General features: G+C 47.2%; 1 protein-coding gene across 1 annotated transcript; it reads left to right on the top strand.

The window, feature by feature from the left end:
* Window positions 1–663: 663 nt before the first annotated feature.
* On the top strand, window positions 664–14945 carry mapkapk5 (MAPK activated protein kinase 5). The gene is made up of 14 exons (XM_061260112.1): window positions 664–1522; window positions 4336–4409; window positions 7394–7469; window positions 7666–7763; window positions 8079–8187; window positions 8630–8719; window positions 9082–9177; window positions 9481–9561; window positions 9685–9872; window positions 10778–10898; window positions 11164–11294; window positions 11391–11506; window positions 12036–12140; window positions 12642–14945. Exons 1-14 carry the CDS (start codon window positions 1487–1489, stop codon window positions 12734–12736), a joined length of 1416 nt encoding a protein of 471 aa, XP_061116096.1. The 5' UTR covers window positions 664–1486; the 3' UTR covers window positions 12737–14945.
* The last annotated feature ends 136 nt before the right edge of the window (window positions 14946–15081 follow it).

The raw sequence follows: 15081 nt of genomic DNA, 5'->3' as shown, positions 1-15081 counted from the left end.
ATTAAATCTCCGAACATACAGAATGGGACAGAGAAAGGAATATTTAAAAAAAGAACGGCACATATTTAGCTAGCGGTCCTCATGGTTGAAAATGACGTTATGGAACCACCGTATAATACGCTGTTAGATGAATTAATAACTAAGTTAACATTAATTGTGATAAACGTTTGCTAGCTAGCTGGCGAGCTAACTAGCTAACTTAATATTAATGTAGCCGCTGACGTTCACACTATCGGATTACAATCAACAGTAGTTCCGATGCGTTCTTTTTAACAAAACTTAAAATAAAAAAAACGTTATCCAAATCAATTCCAGAAAGTATTCAAGTATTTTATTGAACTTACTCAATGCATGATTATTATAACGTAACAATGACCTCATCACACTTCTTGTCTCGAACAGGACCCTACTTGCATTTCTAGTAAGCCCCCAAAAAAGTAGTTGTCTATTTTTTGCCTGATAGGATAAAACAAAATGGAAAATCCCTTCATATATGGACACACATCAACAATAATTAGACCTGGTTTTCAATTTATAAATAATACTTGTGATTTTGTCATCTAACCATTTTAAATGACATCAACTTAAAGTAAATTAAACCGTGATGGATTTTTGAGGGACACCACACCGAGAGTATATTCTCTCCGGTGATTCTTTTTCTGTTTTTTTTTTCCTTTGGCAAGAAATCAGCGGAACACCGAGGTGGCGACTGGACTCACAAAAGTCGGTCTTCGGACAGTTTTCACCTTCGGTATCGGAGCTGTGTGCTGATGTTTTGAGAAGTGTAACCTCTGTTAGCTTGACAGTGTTATTTTATAGCCAGGTGCGAAGACAAAGGGATTCGTGGAATTTTACTTACAGCGACCTGGCTGGCGGATGGCTGGCTAGCTGTGCTCGCTAATCCCACCGATATCTTTTCTGGGCGCTCTCTCTTCGGACTGTTTAGGAGTTTTTCTCCTGTTGGTTTCCGCTTCGTCTTATCACACGTTATCGAAGACCGACGCTGTGTTTCCATCCATTTCACCATCCGGAACATTAGCGAGTACTGCTTGCTGGCTAGTAAGCTAGCAGACGGTACTTACCTTAGAAACCCCCGCACCCACCCCCACAGTGGTGATCTCATTTACCGGTGTCCGTCTCTCCGGCCGTCATACACCCTTCTCTGGGCCTCGGTCGCTCTCCATGGTCGTTACAGTGGAGCCGAGGCGAGTGATAGGACCTCCATTTCGTGGTGCGCGGAGCGGTCCGGGTGATTGCTCTGAGTGGGTTGCTATATTTCGGAACATACGAGCAGATCGGCTAACTTTAGGCTACAGGTAATTTGGCGAAGAACTGTACTCCGTCATGGGACTGGCATGTCACCTTTAGTCACGGGTGCAATATTAACGGTAGAGCGATCGGTAGAGAAAAGCGTCTCGCCTCTCGCGTTTCAGTTTGGCTAACAAGTGCAAGGAGCCGGCTGGACTAAGCTACACTCCGGAGCACCATGTCGGAGGACCACAATGTGGACAAATTCATTAAGGTAAGGGGAACTTCTGCTACAGAATTACATTTTTCTAAATGCACCAAATAAGTGTGTGTAATGTCATCTCGTGGTTAAAGTTACTGAAACATTCAGCAGTGCTGGAGCTGAACGCTCTACAGTTTCGTGGTTTTGTTCATTTGGCCGCCGTTTGAGAATATGGCCTTAGCGGCTGTTGGTGTACTGACACAACGCACAGAGAAGTTAGCATTTTCTACCGGATATGTGGTGTAACTACACGTGTTACACTGGCTTGTACGTGTTATACCGTGCTCGCTATATGACTGTATAAGAGTGAGGTGTGAGTTTGTGCGCTATTTTCTCTTTTCATATTCATTGGGCATCTGTGAAAGTTGGCCAGTGAAATCAGGCTTCAGGTGCTCTTAGATTCAAGTAGGCAAAGGTTGTATTATTGTACCTGTGATCCTGTCGTCTCGACAGACTGGTTTTGGTCCTGGTTCTGTTCCTGTTCCTTTTCCAATATAAGTGGCACTTATGATCTTGTCAGTTACTGCCATTCTCTGCTGACGTGCCTGGCAGGGATCAGTGGCACCCACACATCGTAGGGGAGAAATCAGATAGGCACGTCTAAAAGTTGCTGATTGGTACCTAAAGCCCAGTGCCAATTTAGCCGTTCAGTTCAAAACTCCGGTCTCAATTGCAGAACGGGAGAGTGCGTCTAACTGTCAGTCACGCTTATTGCCTTCCTGTCCCCAATGCTACACTGTCAGCCCAAATATCCAAATATCCCGTGCCAGGCATCTGTTTGGAAATTTCTCCACCAGACGCACATTTCAGAACTGGCCAGTGGGTAAAGAACACAGGACTTGCGTGCGTGCGTGCGTGCGTGCGTGCGTGGGTCGAGCGCGCTGACATTACCCAAACGAACCGGGTAGGCGGAGGCGCGTGTTACAGGGTGTAACGGTGTGTTCATCATCGGGTCTATTTAAATCTGCAGTCCTGCCTGACTGCCTTCAATGGGCGATATAAATAGACAGCGCTCTCATGCCAGTGCGCTGAAAGGGGGGGGGGGGGGTTGAGATCCTTGTCATCCTTGTCATTGTGATTTAGCGAGAAGCTAAACTTACTGTATCTCATGAGCTACAAAATTACTAAAGCAGGGTTGGACTGATGAGTCGTCAGATGACAAAGGCACCTCCGATGTTCCTTTTTTCCTCTTAACTTTGACTTGTAGTATTGACTAATGGATGACTAGGACTTCAACAGTGAACAAATTCGGTTTAAGTCAATCAAGAAAGCAAGTATAGCGTTATATACAATAGCCATGTCAGGCCTTTTTAACCCTTTCTGCCCCATATGGCACTCTCAACCTTCTACCCTTTTAACCAATCAAAATGACTGCTATACTCTTGTTTTGGGCCCCTTATTAAAGCCATACTAAATCTTCTCAATTTTCCCAACCGAAGCCAAAAGCCCTTGGGATTCGGGTGGAGCCACTCCACATTGGGCTTGGGAATGAATGGGTTAACTCGTTAAACTGCATTTCTTGGCGCGGTGGTGCCGTGGTTGGCAGTGTTGCTTCATGGGAAGGGTTTGACCCGCCCGGGTGGACCCTCCCTGTGTGGAGTTTGCATGTGGCCCCGGTTTCCTCCTGGTGCTCCGGTCCTTCTGCGGGCTCCTCAGCCACAGCGGCTGGCCTGGATAAACAGAACAACTTGGGTAACAGAAGACTTACGGGGCCTCTTGCTCCACAGCGACCTGTTCATTGACGGATTTAAATGGTTGGCATTTAAAGGCAGGCTGATTCATCAGCTCACGAACACCCCTGAAGCCTGCCAGGTGAACGATGATTACTCATTTCTGTGCCGTCGTCAGACTGCAGGAAGCACCCTCAGTCATTTGCAAAAACATAATGTGAAAAGTCTTAATTAACTTATTAATTAAGTTAATTAATCTTAATTGACTTATTAACCTATAGACTTCTGTTGTATAATAAAGCTTATCTTAAGCTCCGTGATTAGATCTTTGTTCTGGCCCTCCTGATGAGTTCAGCGGCACTGTAAACACACCTGTGGATGAATGGTCATGGCATCCACAGCCGCCTTGCAGTGCTCAACCCCCTTTTCCATTCCATTCCATTCACTGAGTAACCTGAGGGATCACACGACTGCTTCAGATCAGAGCTGAGACTGCTTTGTACCAAACTGACTCTCACTGGCTGTCTGCTGAGTACCGTACTGGTTCTGACTGGCTCTCTACCGTGTATTGCACTGGTTCTGACTGGCTCTCGACTGAGTACCGTACTGGTTCTGACTGGCTCTTTATGGACTACCGTACTGGTTCTGACTGGCTCTTTATGGACTACCGTACTGGTTCTGACTGGCTCTTTATGGACTACCGTACTGGTTCTGACTGGCTCTCTACCGTGTATTGCACTGGTTCTGACTGGCTCTCGACTGAGTACCGTACTGGTTCTGACTGGCTCTTTATGGACTACCGTACTGGTTCTGATTGGTTCTGTACTGAGTACCATACTGGTTCTGACTGGCTCTCTACTGAGTACCGTCCTGGTTCTGATTGGTTCTTTACTGAGTGCTCTCCTGGTTCTGACTGGCTCTCTACTGAGTACCGTACTGGTTCTGACTGGCTCTGTACTTTGTTTTTTTTCCTTGGGTCTTTGAGTATGCTTTTGGATACTTGATTGAGAGTTCATGGTGCACTGTGTGGGTGAGGGTCCATCTGCCCTGGCACTTTCGATCCCATTGACTTTAGGACGTGCAGTTATGGTTGAGTTTAAAAAACATAATTCTTTGTTAAACCCCCCCCCCGCCACCTGTCTTGTCTGTTGCTAGGAGACATCCATCCTGGAGGAGTACAACATCAACTGGACGCAGAAGTTGGGGGCGGGCATCAGCGGACCAGTAAGGTACGCCTGTGATCTGAGCCAAAAAGGCGGCTGGCTGTGGGGAATATCTGTGTCACTGCACTCTTCGGACCTGTGGGGGGCATTGTGGGTGCAGCCCCTCCTCCCTGGCCCAGGGTTCCAGCACACTCTGTCCCCGGCACTTTTTGGCGGTAACCTCTTCATCCTGTCTTTTGCATGGCCCAACTGCCGCTAAGCTGTTTGTGGTGAAAACGGGTTTAAACGGTTTACTAAATACAGGATGAGTCCAAGTGTCACTGCATTTCTCTATGTAACGTGTTCGTTCTGCACGCGAGTTATTTGCTTTCACCTGCTGAATTGAGCTAATTTAAAGTCCTGAGGCCTGTTCAACAAAGCAGGATTATGGAGTTAGCTGGATAACTGCACTGGACATGGACACTTGGACTGAAGTAAAAAAAATAAATAAAAAGCAAGCAGTTCTGGGTTTTACTCCATGCAGCTACAGGGTCCAGGATTGGGGTGGACTTTCTGAACCTGGATTTTTCCACCACTGACCTCGGGCACAGAAAGTGGCCCACAGCTGTAGTGCCCTCCTGGGTGCCGATCGAGCAGCAGAAATACAGTCAGGAGGGAACCAGCTTCCAGTTAATGATTTTCAGGCAGCTCTGGTCAACACCCCGGACCTCCAGGCAGCCCTGGGAGCCTTGGCCTGGGACGGGGGCGGGGGGCTGAGGGCGGAACATTCCGGAGTACGCCCGTTTCAGTTTGGACTCCGCCGCTTTCGAGCGCGCCTCTGCGCTCAACACCTCACTTTTCACACACCCCCCCCCCCACCCCTCCTTGTTCTCGCTCTCAACTGCCCTTTCTCTGCCTTTCACTTGCGTTCAGCTGTTTGGCAGATGCTCTTGTGCAGAGCGACGCACGATGAAGTGCGCCGCCATAGCCAGGGAAAAGTGCGGCGAAACCGCGCTGAAAAGAGGGAAGTAGAGTTTCAGGGGCTGAGAATACAACAGAGATAAGGAGTTTCTACTGTAGATTCATCTGGCAAAGGATTGTATCTATAAAGCTGTTTTATGAAACGCAACTCTAAATAATAATATACGCTTATCTGGGAACCCTTCTCACTTTATTTTGTTCTCTCTCGCTCTCTGCATAAGCCCTTTAGTGTGTGTCCGTCTCTCCGTCTGTGTCCTGTCCTGTGCGAGTCCTTGTGAAGCCCCGCTGTGTTTGTGTTTGTGTTCCTGTGTTCCTGTGCGGGACGTCTCTGGCTGCCGGGCTGCAGCACAAAGACACCCTGTACACAGACAATAGGCCAAAACCCTGCCCGCTGTCTAATGCATATTCTTAACACGCACAGACGGTATTAATGTGCATGTGTGGGTGGTTTCTGAGTTATATATAAGCATAGGTTTTCAAATATATTTTCTGTTATAGTAGCAGTAGTCATTTGCATGTTTATGAATTTTCATCTGTTCTTTCAGCAGTAGTAGTATTGATCTGTATCTTTAAGGCACTTCATCTGCATGTTTATGTTGTTCTTCGTGTGTGGTGGGCTGAAGCAGGGCTTTTGTTTTCTACCTGCGGCCCGGCTGGTGTGTGTTTATTTCTCCACCTACGGGGTGTCGTCCTGGTGACCGTTGCCTTGGGGCGGAGCCTGTTGTCTGCTGTTTCAGGATGACATTATGTCTGTAGTGTTACTACCTGACATGCGTGCACACTCACTAGCACACACACACACACACACACACACACACACACACACAACCCCCACCCCCACACTTGCAACCCCACACATGCATGCATACACACACACACACACACACAACCCCCTCCCCTCCCACCCCACCCCACCCACCCACACACACACACACACATGCACACAACCCCCCCCCCCCCACCCCATGCATGCGTACACACATATACTCACCCCCATCCCACTCACACACACACACACACACACACACACACGCACACACACACAACCTTTCACATCCCACACACACACACACACACGCACACACACAGTCTCCTGAGGTCTGTCTGTGTGTGTGTGTGTGTGTGTGTGTGTGTCTGTGTGTGTAAGGTCACATGATGTGAGCTTGGGTACCTGTGGTTCAGGTAATACAGAGCAAAGTGCAACTCAGTGCTGATCTGTCAGGCTTTCATAAGGGCACTGAGGGCAGCCAGCCAACATTCCCACTGCAGAATATCACACACAGCCACGCGCTAAACCAGCATACCCCCTGCAGAATATCACACAGCCACGCGCTAAACCAGCATACCCACTGCAGAATATCACACAGCCACGCGCTAAACCAGTATACCCACTGCAGAATATCACACACAGCCACGCGCTAAACCAGCATACCCACTGCAGAATATCACACATAGCCACGCGCTAAACCAGCATACCTACTGCAGAATATCACACACAGCCACGCGCTAAACCAGCATACCCACTGCAGAATATCACACAGCCACGCGCTAAACCAGTATAGCCACTGCAGAATATCACACACACACACACACACACACACACACACACACACTAACATACCCATTGCAGAATATCACACCAGGATAAGTACTAAGCCAACAGGACTACCGCAGGATATCACACAAGGCTAGGTCTAACTGCTAAGACAGCATTTCCACTACAGAATGTCACACAAGGCTAAGATAACATTACCACTGCAGAATATCACTTAGCTAAATCCTAGTTTAGCTAAGTGCTGAACTAGGATTACACATGCAGAATATCACACAAGGCTAAGCGCTAACTTGTTCTCTTGTGCATGTATGAAATGTTCCCACATTAATTAGAGAAAAAAAAAAAAAGAAACGATTCAGTGCTAGGCTTTTCCAGGCCACTAGGGGGAGCACACACAGCAGCGCTCAGGCCTGGGACTTGCTCTGATCAGCAACAGTAGCGCAGGTGTTTGAGTTTCCCCTTTACTGGTGAATGGAGTGTGACTAACTGTGTGTGTGTGTGTGTGTGTGTGTGTGTTCCTCTTCCTCTCTGACAGGGTGTGTGTAAAGAAGTCCTCACAGGAGCGCCTTGCACTGAAGATCCTAATTGACCGACCCAAGGCCCGCAATGAGGTACAGCTCACAGGGACCATTACACACACACACACACACACAGACACACACATGCATGCATGCGCACACACACAGACACAAGCATACATACACGCTCACATACACAAGCACGAATACACACACACACACACGCTCATTTACTGACACACGTGTCCATGGGAAGTTGCAGTAATGTCTGTTCCTGTCTCTTCCCCAGGTGAGGCTGCACATGATGTGTGCGGTGCATCCCAACATCGTCCAGATCCTGGAGGTGTATGCCAACAGTGTGCAGTTTCCCCATGAGTCCAGCCCGAGGTACGAACCACACACACACACACACACACACACACACACACACACAAACAACAGTGTGCAGTTTCCCCATGAGTCCAGCCCCAGGTACGAACCACACACACACACACACACACACACAAACAACAGTGTGCAGTTTCCCCATGAGTCCAACCCCAGGTACGAACCACACACACACACACACACACACACACACACACACACACAAACAACAGTGTGCAGTTTCCCCATCTATAACCCCTTCTAAGCAAAAAAATAACAGTCAATTATTGGCACTTACCTGATTTCCCTGTCCCTCCTCTCTCCCCACCACCCCAGGGCGAGGTTGTTGATCGTCATGGAGATGATGGAAGGTGGGGAACTGTTCCATCGGATCAGTCAGCACCGGCACTTCACTGAGAAGATGGCCAGCCAGGTCACCAAACAGGTGAGAGAGACCACCAGTGCACAGATTCTATAGACACACCAGATATTCAGCTCCTGTGCTTATTCTACCCTGTGCGTTTTACGGGAGGCTCCAGCACAGTAGATTAACAGAATGTAATAAGGTTTATGATGTCATAGAAGGATACAGCAGTCAGGACATTAACAGAATATAAGAGCATTTATGATGTCATAGAAGGGTACAGCACAGTCAGTACATTAACAGAATTTAAGAGTATTTATGATGTCATAGAAGGGTACAGCACAGTCAGTACTTTAACAGAATATAAGAGTATTTATGATGTCATAGAATGGTACAGCACAGTCAATACATTAACAGAATATAAGGGTATTTATGATGTCATAGTCAGAAGCTGCATGACTGCAGGACAGCCTGACTCACTGTGTGTGTGTGTGTGTGTGTGTGTGTGTGTGTTACTGAGCAGATTAGCCAGTCGCTGGAGCATTGCCACAGGCTGAACATCGCACACAGAGACTTGAAACCGGAAAACCTGCTGTTCAAGGACAACTCCCTGGTGAGGGTGGGGTTGGGGTGAAAAAAGCCCCCCCCAACATGAGTACTGGGGCGGGGTCAGGGTGGGAAAGCCACACCCCTATCATCTGCTGTGGTCGGGCTGGGGACTAACTTATTAAAATGTTGTCTTGGATCAGGAATGTACAAACTGATTTTGTAAAAAAAAAAAAAAAAAAAAAAAAGAGTTTAATGAGATTAATCTCAAAGTATTTTATCTGTCTATAGTATTGAAATTGATTTAGTTTTGAAATGTGTTTTTTTTGACAGTTTTGATCTGTTAGTCTTACATGCGGTGTGTTTGTGTGGTCATCGGAATTTTAGAATGTTAACTGATGTAAAACTTCTGTGAACGTAACTTCCCAGGATGCACCAGTGAAGTTGTGTGATTTTGGATTTGCCAAAATCGACCAAGGTGACTTGATGACCCCACAGTTCACCCCTTACTATGTAGCACCTCAGGTAAATATCCATAAATACGTCTGTTCCTAAAGATAAATGACATTTCAGAACTGAACACTGAAATCTCATAAGTTTATTCATTTGCTGTTCTCTTTAGCTACCGCTGTCTATCGGACTGTTCTGTTCATTGTATATTTAAAGACATACCCTTGTGGTTGCTCTGTGTGTGTACTGTGATCTAATGCTGCTGGTTCTCTCTCTCTCCCTCCCTCCCCCTCCCTCCCTTTCTTTCTCTCTGTCTCTCACTCTTTCATTTTCTCTCTCTCTCTCTTTCTCTTTCTCTTTCTCTTTCTCCTTCTCCAGGTACTGGAGGCACAGAGGAGACACCAGAAAGAGAAATCTGGAATAATACCTACCTCACCTACTCCCTACACCTACAACAAGGTGAGTGTGGAAAGAATGGAAAAAGAAAAGAATGGGGGGGGGGGGGCATTGGCTGAGGAAACGGCAGCCATTTTGGTTCAGGAAGTAAACTGAGCGCTTTACTTGGCGTCTGCCCCCCTGTAGAGCTGTGACCTGTGGTCTCTGGGGGTGATCATCTACGTGATGCTGTGTGGCTATCCGCCCTTCTACTCCAAGCACCACAGCCGCACCATACCCAAGGACATGCGTAAGAAGATCATGACCGGGAGCTTCGACTTCCCGGAGGACGAGTGGAGCCAGATCTCCGAGATGGCCAAGGACATCGTCCGCAAGTGCGTCCTGGGACGGGGGGGGGGCTGGCTAACGTAATGTTATGTTGGATACTAACCAAAACCCACTCCCGTGAAATACAAATTTTGTTCTGAAAATGGATGTTTCTTTTACCTTTGACCCTGATAAAGGAAGATCCCATAGGATTGAAAATCTTGTCCAAACAGAAAGTTTGTTTTGAGAGCATTAGTCATTTGTGCCTGCTCCGTGCCTCAGTTCTGCATAGTGCCTTGTATGAAAATAAATAGGATAACAGAAATATATGAACAAAACAAAATAGGATAATTAAGACATTTTTGAAATGCTTTATTTCATCATATTTTAACTGGTCAATAGTTAAGTCAAGTTAAGAAATTGTTATTTATCTAGAAACAATTTCTAATGCAAGTATTTATTCTAAGTATTAGTAATATATCATCTCTGAAGTGAAGTGGTGGGTATTGTAGGAGTGAGCTGAACTGGGATGTTCAGAATCGGAGTTCGTTATAAGCGGCACTCAGAACAGACCCTGCTGCGAGTCAGTAGCACACCTGGGGCAGATACATCAGAGGTCACCAACCCTGGTCCTGGAGAGCTACTGGGTCTACTGGTTTTTGTTTTCACCTTAAAAATCAGCTCCCTGTTGAGACCCAGGTAACCAGGTGAGGTGAGTTAGCTGTGTAATCATCTGCTCTAATTGATTAATTAAGTGCAGAGTAACGGCGAAAACCAGCACACCCAGTAGCTCTCCAGGACCTGGGTTGGTGACCTCTGAGATGCATAATCGCTATGGATTCAAATACTTTTCTGTGCTCGATTGATCTTGCCTGGTGCAATTGAACGCGCCAAAAGGACCTCTTTTCACCAGAGGAGCTGGGTAGGAAAGTGTAGGAAAGTATTTGAAACCTGAAGGACTCTCCCCCCCCAGGCTGCTGAAGGTGAAGCCAGAGGAGAGGCTGACGATCGAGGGGGTGCTCGGCCACCCCTGGCTCAACTGCACCGAGGCCCTGGACAACGTGCTGCCCTCCGCACAGATGATGATGGACAAGGTGTGTGAGCTCATCTCGACAAGCATCCGAGACTTAAAATCTTATTTCTTTTACTTTTTTTTTGCTAAATAAGACCAACATATTGCCAGTAGGATTAGACTGTTTTGACTCCTTGAAAGGTTTGCCAATGGGATAAGAAAATTTCACTTCACCTCAAGCAAACTTAAGTAACTTAAAACAAGCTAATAATATTGGGAGATACAACTTGAGAGAAAAAAGGTCTTAAGTCTTATTACAAGACTGAAAGTCCCTCTTTCTCCCCCAGGCTGTGGTGGCAGGGATCCAGCAGGCCCATGCAGAGCAGCTGGCCAACATGAGGATCCAGGACCTGAACGTGAGCCTGAAGCCTCTCAACTCCGTCAACAACCCCATCCTCCGGAAGAGGAAACTGCTGGGGTGGGTCAGTCTGTCTGTCCGCGTGTCTCGATCTCTGTGTGAGTGTGAGTGTGAGTGTGTGTGTGAGTTAATCCCGGCTCCTCCCTCTCTCTGCAGCACTAAGCCGGGTGACGGCTTCTTCATCCACGACCCAGAGAACGGAGGAGACGACGCCAACGTGGCTCTGGAGAAACTGCGTGACGTCATAGCACAGTGCATCCTGCCCCAGGCTGGTGAGTTTCTCACACACACACACACACACACACACACACACACACACACACACACACACACACACTCACGCACACGCACACGCACACACACACACACACACACACACACACACACACACAGACACATGCTCTCTCTCGCACGCTCACACACACACACACATGCTCTCTCTCTCTCTCTCTCTCTCTCTCTCACACACACGCACACTCTTACTCTTTCTGGCACGCACACACACACACACACACACACACACATGCTCGCTCCCACGCGCGCGCACACACACACACACACACACACACACACTCTTACTCTTTCTGGCACGCACACACACACACACACATGCTCTCTCCCACGCGCGCGCACACACACACACACACACACACACACGGCTGCAAAGAGAGAGAGAGCGAGGAGCCAGGATTAACACACACACACACACACACACACACTCACACACTCTCTCTCATGCACTCACGCACAGACACACACACACCCACGCACTCTCTCTGACGTGTATATGTGTGTGTTTAGGGGAGAACGAGAGTGAGAAGCTGAATGAGTTGATGCATGATGCCTGGCGCTTCAACAGAGACTGCAAACTGCTGAGAGACGGACTGCAGGCCCTGAGCTGGGACGGTACGTACGTCTGTCTGTCCGTCTGTCCAAGCGTCTGTCTGTCCCTCTATCCATCCATCCATCTCTGTCCCTCTATCCGTCCATCACTCTGTCTGTCCCTCTATCCATCCATCCGTCTCTGTCCCTCTATCCATCCATCCGTCTCTGTCCCTCTATCCATCCATCCGTCTCTGTCCCTCTATCCATCCATCCGTCTCTGTCCCTCTATCCATCCATCCGTCTGTCTGTCTGTCACTCTCTCCATCCATCCATTCGTCTGTCTGTCCCTCTCTCCATCCATCCATCTGTCTGTCTGTCCCTCTATCTATCCATCCATCCATCCATCCATCTGTCTGCATCTGCCCATTTGTGTCTCTCTGTCTGTCTGTCTGTCCGTCCTTCTGTCTTGTCTGTTTGTATGTACACAATTAGAAAGTGCGATGACTGCATTTATTTAAATGATGTGTGTGTGTGTGTGTGTGTGTGTGTGTGTGTGTGTGTGTGTGTGTGTGCGCTTTACAGGAAGGGCTTTCTCTGATAAGGTGGATCGGCTGAAGCTGGCTGAAATCGTGAAGCAGGCCATCGAGGAGAAAACAAACTTACAGGACTGTCAGTAGCGAACGCTGTGATCTCATTTTGTATGAATTATTATACACGTTCTTAAACGATTCACTTGTAAAGTTGAAAAGGATGTAAATTTGACTGCACGACTTGATGCAGTTCTCCATGACCTTGCTTGCAGACTATTGTACAGCTGTAGATAATGTTGAAAGACAACTTGTTGGTACTGTACTTTTTTTTTTAGTTCTTTCTTTTTTTTTCTTTTTTACAACCGTGAAGAACAAAACAAAGCTTATATTTTCGTTTCGCCCAACAAAAGCGAAGAAAGTCAATCACGTTCCCGACAGAAGGGACTTCTGCCTTTGTACAAACTGCTTGCCTGAGTTGCCTGTTCTAGTGTTTTTTAATTTAAATTTTATTTGAAGTATTTTAATTATCTTTCTTTTTAATAATGTGATTCATTTTATTTATTTTAAAACTGATTCCGTTATTCTTTTTTACCGCAGTAGCCTCAGTTGGATATTCGGTCGTTAAAAGAAAAACAGGCCCCAGTCGTTCTGTTTTCAGCCCAAATTTCGGTTTCTGAAAAGCTGGCAGTGATGTTTCCACGGAGTCTGTATCCGTGGTTACGCTCCCAGCCCCTTCCCCTGTGGGGGGGGGTCCCATTGGGGGAATAAGGGGTTTTCTCTAAGGGGGGTAGTCTGTGGGCTCATTTAGGACCCCAAACCCCCCATTCTGTAACTGTGAAAAGAGGTGACAGTAACAGGCTGTCCTCACTGCTGAAGTACTGGACTGTGATGCAGTTTTTAAACCCATTTTCACTTTTAGTTCAACAGATAATAATCACAATATCTGCAAATGTAGCTTTTCTTTAAAAAAAAAAAAAAAAAAAAAAAAAAAAAAACCAGCATGGGGATAATATGGTTGCTTGCCGCTCATGTTTGAGGATAATGTGTTTCACGGAGGTGTGTGGTGTGTACCGCGTCGGTCCTGGAGAGCAGAAACACTACATACGGAGCTCAGCCTGGCCTGTTCCGCACTACAGCAATTCCCCAGGGTTGCGTCTCCTGCTCGAAGCTCAGCGATTGGCCTTCAGCCTCAGCCTGTCTGAGCCAATCAGAGCCCAATCTGTAGGATTGAGTGGAATAATGCGCACAGCTACTTGCAGTCGTACTTGATGCGACGGTGACTTTCAGGAACAAATCTTCGGCCTCTGTTTTTGTTGAGTGCCTCGCCCATTAAAGCGCCTTTGAGCGGCTTTCCCTTTCCTGCTTCCTGCTTCCTGTTTCCTGCCCCCCTGCCCCTTTTGGTTTGGTGCCTCCAAATCTGTCTGGCCCAGGACACATAGCTAAGACAGGTGGTGAAGCGGACACCTGCAGCAGCGGTACAGCCAATCAGGACTGTTCCCCTGCCCTGGCTGCGCCTCCTTTAGTTTGACCCCCCCACTTCCTACCACTGGTGATCTTAGCTCAGGGTCGTCATGGTAACATGGCGTGAGCGACACATACAACAAGGAGGAGCTTCTTCTTTGTTTGTTTTTTTTTTCCCCCAATTAAATTTTATTTGTATCACGCTCTTAGAGACACTGTCACAAAGCCACGTCCTTTTTTCCTCATTGGGTCATCTCTTCTCCCCGCCCTTTGCAGCGGAATGAAAAGAGGAAGTTGGACAATCGCATGTGAAGGATTTTGGCTGGAATCCGTCACGGTTTCCATAGCAGCCTGTCACCTTAAACAGGAAGTGCTGAGTCCGCAGTAGCAGTGCTTCCCCACACCCAGCGTTACAGTGGCCTGAACTGAAATTCGTGGGAACTCAGCCTGTGAACGTTCGCTTCTAGAGGTGAAAAGCTTTGGTGCTTTATTCAGCCTGGGCAAAGCTTGTTCACATGTCAGGAGTGCCTGGGGCTTCTGGATTGAGATATTTAACACTATTTATTTTTGAATCCGAAAGCGCACATCTTTCCTTGTTCAAAGGAGGCCTAAATGGACGTGCCTGTTGCTCGGTGTTCGGACCATCGTATTTGTCGCACACTTAAAATCCGTGGTCAGAAAATGCCTTGATCGTATACAAATGCGTTTGTACGGTACTAACGCCTCTCCCGCTAATTTTAGCTAACACACAGGCTTTATTTAATAACGCGGCTTGCTCTGCCCTCCTGGTGCTGGAATTATGTTAGGATTAAAGAAATGTACCTCCGACAGTATTTTTGTCCACATCCAAATGTCATAAACAGGCTGAATATTTGTATTAAAGGAATTCCTTGCAGCGAAGCTGTGCTTGTCTTTGATTGGTCGGCTGGGGTCGGCGTGTACTCCAGTGCATGGAGCAGATGGGGTTGATATGAATGTGATGACATAAATTTCACGTGAATGATTATGAATGTGGCGAGAGTCTGAGGTCA

Source organism: Conger conger, chromosome 11, assembly GCF_963514075.1.
Source record: "Conger conger chromosome 11, fConCon1.1, whole genome shotgun sequence".
Taxonomy (NCBI): Eukaryota; Metazoa; Chordata; class Actinopteri; order Anguilliformes; family Congridae; genus Conger; species Conger conger.
The sequence above is the reverse complement of the archived record's forward strand: the minus strand, read 5'-3'. Positions and strand labels throughout refer to the sequence as shown.

Excerpts from the sequence above, each read along its gene's own strand:
- mapkapk5 (XM_061260112.1), top strand. The coding sequence starts at position 1,487 with ATGTCGGAGGACCACAATGTGGACAAATTCATTAAG. Across the intron at positions 9,178-9,480 it reads CTTACTATGTAGCACCTCAG|GTACTGGAGGCACAGAGGAG; the intron begins GTAAATATCCAT and ends CTCCTTCTCCAG. Across the intron at positions 9,873-10,777 it reads GCCAAGGACATCGTCCGCAA|GCTGCTGAAGGTGAAGCCAG; the intron begins GTGCGTCCTGGG and ends CTCCCCCCCCAG.